The sequence below is a fragment of the Heterocephalus glaber genome, unplaced genomic scaffold (genome assembly GCF_053883595.1).
Source record: "Heterocephalus glaber isolate CG9 unplaced genomic scaffold, H.glaber_assembly_v1.0 deba00000901, whole genome shotgun sequence".
Taxonomy (NCBI): domain Eukaryota; kingdom Metazoa; phylum Chordata; class Mammalia; order Rodentia; family Bathyergidae; genus Heterocephalus; species Heterocephalus glaber.
The window spans coordinates 974,826-980,973 of NW_028258171.1; the positions used below are offsets into that span (position 1 = coordinate 974,826).

The 6,148-nt window shown below is 46.2% G+C and overlaps 1 protein-coding gene across 1 annotated transcript in view; it reads left to right on the top strand.

Moving 5' to 3' along the window:
• LOC101721915 (stereocilin-like) overlaps nucleotides 1-3,975 on the top strand; it is a 45,840-nt gene extending 41,865 nt beyond the window's left edge. The window contains 8 exon segments of the mRNA XM_087207997.1: nucleotides 57-182; nucleotides 437-495; nucleotides 1,682-1,805; nucleotides 1,920-2,032; nucleotides 2,193-2,229; nucleotides 2,605-2,772; nucleotides 3,349-3,504; nucleotides 3,865-3,975. Coding sequence (XP_087064123.1) covers nucleotides 57-182; nucleotides 437-495; nucleotides 1,682-1,805; nucleotides 1,920-2,032; nucleotides 2,193-2,229; nucleotides 2,605-2,772; nucleotides 3,349-3,504; nucleotides 3,865-3,975 — 894 coding nt within the window.
• The last annotated feature ends 2,173 nt before the right edge of the window (nucleotides 3,976-6,148 follow it).

The following is a 6,148-nucleotide window of genomic DNA, read 5'->3' on the forward strand; positions in this document are numbered from 1 at the left end:
CTGAGTGCAGACCCTCTCACCTGTCACTGTACTGTCACACCTGTCACTGCCAGCAGCCCATGCCCACCACTTGGCCAGACTGCCTGCTTCCCCTGCTCCCATTAAAGCTGCTACAACTGGACACTGCAGCTCTTCTGGCAAACCGGAGGCGCTACCGGGCGCTACCCTGGTCTGAGCAGCAGGTAACTGTCTCACTTCATCCCTCAGAACTCGCTCTCTGTCTCTTCAACTTCCTTTACCCATCCCCTGCCCAACTGGTGCCTTCTCCCCAGAAGCCCTCATGATGTCTCTCTCCCTCTCAATCTCTCAGAATAGGCATTGGGAAAGTGATATCGGAGGGGGCACATTATAGAGAGGCAGGACTGAGTCCAAGGCATCTTAGGTCCTTGGGGTAATATCTCTGCTCAGCAGTGGCTCATCTTTCTTTCCATTATAGGCACAGTTTCTCTGGAAGAAGATGCAGGTGCCCACCAACCTGATGCTCAGGAATCTGCAGTGAGTAACTTGCATTGAGCAGTCAGTTTAATTGAACATATTTTGTGTAGTGCTGGGGACTGAACCCAGGACCTCATGAATTCTAGGCAAGAGCTCTACCACTGAGGTACACTCCAGCCTTAACTAAAATTTCTTGAGTGTTACAATATATAATATGCCACAGGGAATACAGGGATGATGCATAGTCTCAGCCTCTTCATCATCCCCTGGCTCCCCTTCCCCTTGCCCTCCTGCTTTTCCACACTGACCACAGTTTAGAGACTCAGAAGATCTGTATTCAGGTCCCAGTCCTGCCACCTGCTTGTGCTTTTGGGCAAGTCGTTTAATCTCTCAACACTTCAGTTTTCCCTTCTGTAGAATGAGAATTAAAATGGTACTTATCTTATAGCTAGTTGTTGTGAAGATTAAATGAGATCAGGTACATAAAATATTTAATACCAGCCAGGCCCAGTGGTGGACACATGTAATCTCAGCTACTCAAGAGGCTAAGGCAGGAGGATCATAAGTTCAAGGCCAGCCTGAGCAACTTAGCAAGACGCTGTCTCAAAAGGTAAAAAAGGGGGGCTGGGATTTAGCTCAGTGGCACCATGCGTCCCTTACAAGCATGAGGTCTTGAGTTTGATCCCTGGTATTGCAAAAAATATATATATATATATATATGTAGTAAAAAAGGTCTGGGGATGTCTCTTAGTAATAGAGCACTTGCCTAGCATTCCCAAGGCCCTGAGATCAATCCCTAGCACTACACATAAGTAAATAAATGAGTGGAAAAATAAATAAACACAGTGCCTGGCCCAGTGTAAACTCCAAGAAGATATTTGCTGTTATTAGTTTAATTGAAGGTGAGTTCAGAGCCACTGGTCAAGGAAGAATAAACATGAATAAGTACTTATCACCTTACCAGCAACCACTGTAAATGAAACAGAGCCTTCAGGATCTGATCACATGGCTGTAGTCTCAGTTCACCACACTTCTAGTAGTTTGAAATTGGAACATCGTCTGACCTGTGTAAATCTCTATTTTCTTCTCTGATAAACAGCAACAATGTTTTGGGAAGCCAATGAGATTGTCTATGTAGAAATATTCCTCAAACTGTAAATGACAATTGATGAGCATCTGTCCTTGTGCTGGAAGTGCTGATATCAAGGAGCAGACATGCTGCTGCCATCTGCCCACTCACCCACAGGGCTCTGAGCAACCTGGCAGCAGACATGTCTTGTGAGTTTCTGCAGCTGGTCACCTCCATGGCAGACTTCCTTGAAGTGGTACACATGCTTTACCAACTGCCCACTGGGGTTCAAGGGAGCCTGGTAAGAGGGGGTACTTGGGCATGAGTGGGAGCAGGGAGGTCGGGACCCTGGGTATAGAACCCTACCCTCCTGCTGAGCTCTGTCCTGACCCTGCTTTCCTACCCTGTCCTGCAGAGGGCCTGTATCTGGGCAGAACTACAGCAGAGCATGGCAATGCCAGCGCCAGAAATGACCACCCTGGGGCCAGAACTGAGTGGACTCAACACCAAACTACTCCTGGATTTACCGTAAATGCTATACCTGGAGATATTGGATCCTCTCTAAGCTCAATTTAGAGTAGATCTGCCCTTAGGAAATGCCCTAGCAGAGGCAATTCCCTGTCTGGTGGCTCCTGGACATCACTGATAGCCTAAAATGGGGGCTTCTATTCAAATAACCTTGGCACAGGAGAACAGAGGGTGGCAACACTGCTGTGGCCTGCCAAGTAATCTTAATATAACCTGGGTCACATTAATAGAGTATGAATTGAGGGAGGCAATGGTCCAGTTCTGTCCTAGGAATTGTAGTCTCCTTAGAGCACTGTGTTCAGATGAGTGAATAAAGAGAAAATTATGAAATATGTAATAGATGTATTCAAATCCCTGAGGGGCTATGAAGTAGAAATTGTAAATGGTTCCATGTGACAAGACTGGGATCAATGAGTTAAAATCAGATTTTCTCACCCTAACCCTATAATCATCCTTTGACTCATGCTGCTTACACTTCTCTATCCTCCCAAAGGTTGGGAGGATCATTCCACCTACAGATGTCTCTCTAGGCATATTTTAATACTACACTGACCCCTGCACCTGCTTCAGAGCTTGTACCAACTTGTGCAGACATCCGAGGGACCTTCCCAGCACCCTGGTCTGCAACACGGATTGCAGAGATGGAGCTCTCAGACTTTGAGGACTTCCTGGCACTGTTTGCAAGAGATCCAGGGCTTGGACCTGAAGAACTACAGGCAGCCATGGGAAAGGCAAAGAAGGTTAGGAATGTAGAGGCCACCAGCAGTTAGAGGGGGGAAACATGAAGCAGTTGGTTAGGTGTAATGTGGAATACAAGGGAAGGGAGAGTTGGGTGAGAGGTAGGGAAACAGGAGATAAAAAGAGAGGATTTGGTCAGAGGGAATCAGTATGGAAGAAATGGAGCTAGTACACGAGTATGGGAACTAAAGCAGTGGTTATCAAATTTTAGTGTCAAAAAAATCTGGGGAGCAGGTTTTTAAAATGCTGCTGCCAGGGTACCATGCCAATCAGACAGATGAAGAATCTTTGGCATTGAGATCTCAGCATCTACATTTTAACAGGCACCTCAATGAGTCTGGTACACAAAACTCTAGAAATGGACAAGTTTTCTCTTCTTTCTTACTGATACCCTAGGGTCTTTCAATAACCCCTTAGTCATAGGAACTATTATCCAATACTCTCATTAAGAAAACTAAAGAAAAGGCAAGTGATTTGCCCAGAATTCTACAGCTAAGTCAGAGGCAATGTTAAGACCCAGGATTCTGACTCCTAGTCCAGTGCTTTTCCCATTCACATTGTTCCTCTCTTCCTCTCAGTTGTGGGGTCCGCCCCGAGGATTCCGTCCTGAGCAGATTCTGCAGCTGGGCTGGCTCTTCATAGGGTTAGGAGAGCGAGAGCTACAGGAGCTGACCCTGGTGGACTGGGGGGTGCTGAGCACCCTGGGGCAGATAGATGGCTGGAGCTCTGTCCAGGTAACATTTCCTCTTCTCCCTCTGTCGCTCCCTGCACTTCCATCCCACAGACCTGTCCCAGGGCTTATCCAAGGACCAAGGAATTCTTTCTATCTTAATAACCCATACCAGTGACCTTAGGGACTCTGGTTAATTCACTCTGAGACCTCTTTTTTGCTTAGGATTCCTCTTCTTCTCTCCTTTTATATTTTTGGGAAAGAGATGAGGGGAATGTTTGACCTCCATGGCTATTATGTCTTCTAATCCTAATAAAAGAATCTAACTCAGTACCACCCATCACTCCCCTAGTTAATTCCTCATCCAATAATCCCCCGTGACTTTTCTCCTTCTCCTATGCCCTCACCCCCACCTCCACTGTAGCTACGGGTTGTGGTCTCCAGTTTCCTCCGGCAGAGTGGTCGGCATGTCAGCCACCTGGACTTCATTCACCTGACAGCACTGGGCTACACAGTCACAGAAACCCTAAAATGACTAGAATGAGAAGCCTGGATGTGAATGAATAATACTGAGGATTTTTGGTGAAAATAGTTTGTTATTGTCATCATGCATGCAAAGAAAGTTAAGGGATGGATGCATTAAGAATGATCTAGGAAAATGAACAGAGGTAGTAAACTGAACTGAGAAAGAATTAATTATTCAATGTGTTCTGCATGCATTATCTCTGCTTTGCTAATGAGCAGAGGGTCTTTGAGACAGAAGGTGGGGGTGTAAGCTGTGCAACAGGAAGAAGCAACAGAACCTTTTGTTAGCAGTGGAAGGAACATATGGGAGAAAGCAGAGAAATGTGAAGAGAGCAGAAAAGCCAGTATCATAGGTATCTGTGAGAGAGAGCATGAGGGGGCACCGGAAGGGTGTTCTTGTTTCACTTAATCATCCTAACCATTCAGATGATTATTAGAGCTGAAGAGACAGAGGATGTGCCAGAACAGCGGACACAAAGACCACTACTCAACATGAATAGAGGGGACCCTGTCTACCCTTCAGAAAGAAAGACGGGAGATTCTTACATGCTGAACATAGGGAAACCCTTCCATCAAAAATAATGACACTGCAAACACTTACTGATATTTTCTGTGGACCAATTACTTTACCTGCATTACTTCATTTAATTCTCACAACAACCTAAAACAGGAAATCTTACCTCAATTTTATGGAAAAGGAAACTGAGGCATGTAATTTAAAGAGTCAAAGCAACTCGGGCTGAGAATCCTTATGGTGGCTACTGGGCTGCTCAGAGACCATCTATCTTTTCTGGCCCAGATTTTCCTGTGGCCCTTTTTACCATCTACTCTTTCCACCCAGCTCACTCTCAAGGCCCCTCACATCAACAAACTGCTGCTGCTCAGCCTCTGTCATCTCACTTAGCCTGCAATAATGTCCAGCCAGATCACCCTTTAGGCTACTTAGTGCATTCACACAACACGTTCCACCTCTCATCATTCTGCCTAAGTACAGGCTGGAAGCAGACTGAGTCACCAGGTACTTCAGCCAGTTCTGACTCTTGAGGACAATAAATACCTTTCATGGAAGGAGCCAGAATGCATCTGAGGAAAAAGGAAAATGAATATAAGTCAAGAAAACCCTCAGGGTGGAAATTAGGGCCCTTGGGGAAGGATTTTAGGGAACAGAGGGCTCTTTGTGATTTCCTTGTACAAGCAATAGAAGGATGGGCTCACTGGACAAGCACTCTAATTGAAAAGGACACTGAGGACTTTTCGCCAAACTTCCTACCTAGGGACGTGGTCATTTTCATCCACCTTGTCTTCTCCATCTCTGCCATTCCTTAAGATATAATTCTTTCCACCAAACAACATCAGCAGTATAATTACCATGAGTCGAGGTATAGAGATTGCAGCTACAGAATGTTGTACATGGCAACACAAATCAGAAGTGGAATACTTGGCCCACCATATGGCATCCAGGTTGGTGCTGTGCTTTGATATCTGGGAGTCATATCCATTGTGTTGCTCCTGGATCACATGGTCAAACAGGTCAGCAAACATCTGATGGGTAGGTAAGAGAGGTGGCCAGAGAGGAAATCCCTCCCTAACCTTCAACTATAGATCGATGTTATGTGGTCAGAAGACTCAGTGTGGATGGTTCAGAGACTTGAGGGATCTTTAGTGGGAAGTAGTGGGATCAAGTGAGAAGATGACAGCTCAGCAGTGAAACTCCAGGCACTCCTACCTCATAGGTCTCTACACCTCCAGTCACCAAGCCCATTGTCTTAATGAAGGAGTGGCTAGGGTTGCCCATGCTGGTCTGGATGCACTGATCTGGCATCTAGCCAGTGGGTGTCTCGAGTCAGGTGACTGGCCATGCAGTTGTGTTTTTGGAGGTCTAGGTGATCAGTGCTAGGCAGAGGGCACCGTAAAAGTGGAGAGAAAGCTGGGGCCCAGACCTACTGCAGTCAGCTGGCAGCTGTCAATTAGTTATGTCTCTTTAGGGACTTCCAGGGTCTGTTCTTTCCCAGTAGCTCTTGCTGCCTGTGACAGGCTGGCTCATTTCCTCCGGACATGCACAATTCTTTCCTCACATGAATACAACATTAGGGATGGGGAAGGTGAAAGACAAAGGGGTAATCCAGGAAGTGGGGGAAACAGTGGGAGAAGAAGATAGAGAGTGCGAGGGATAGTTTCTGGTC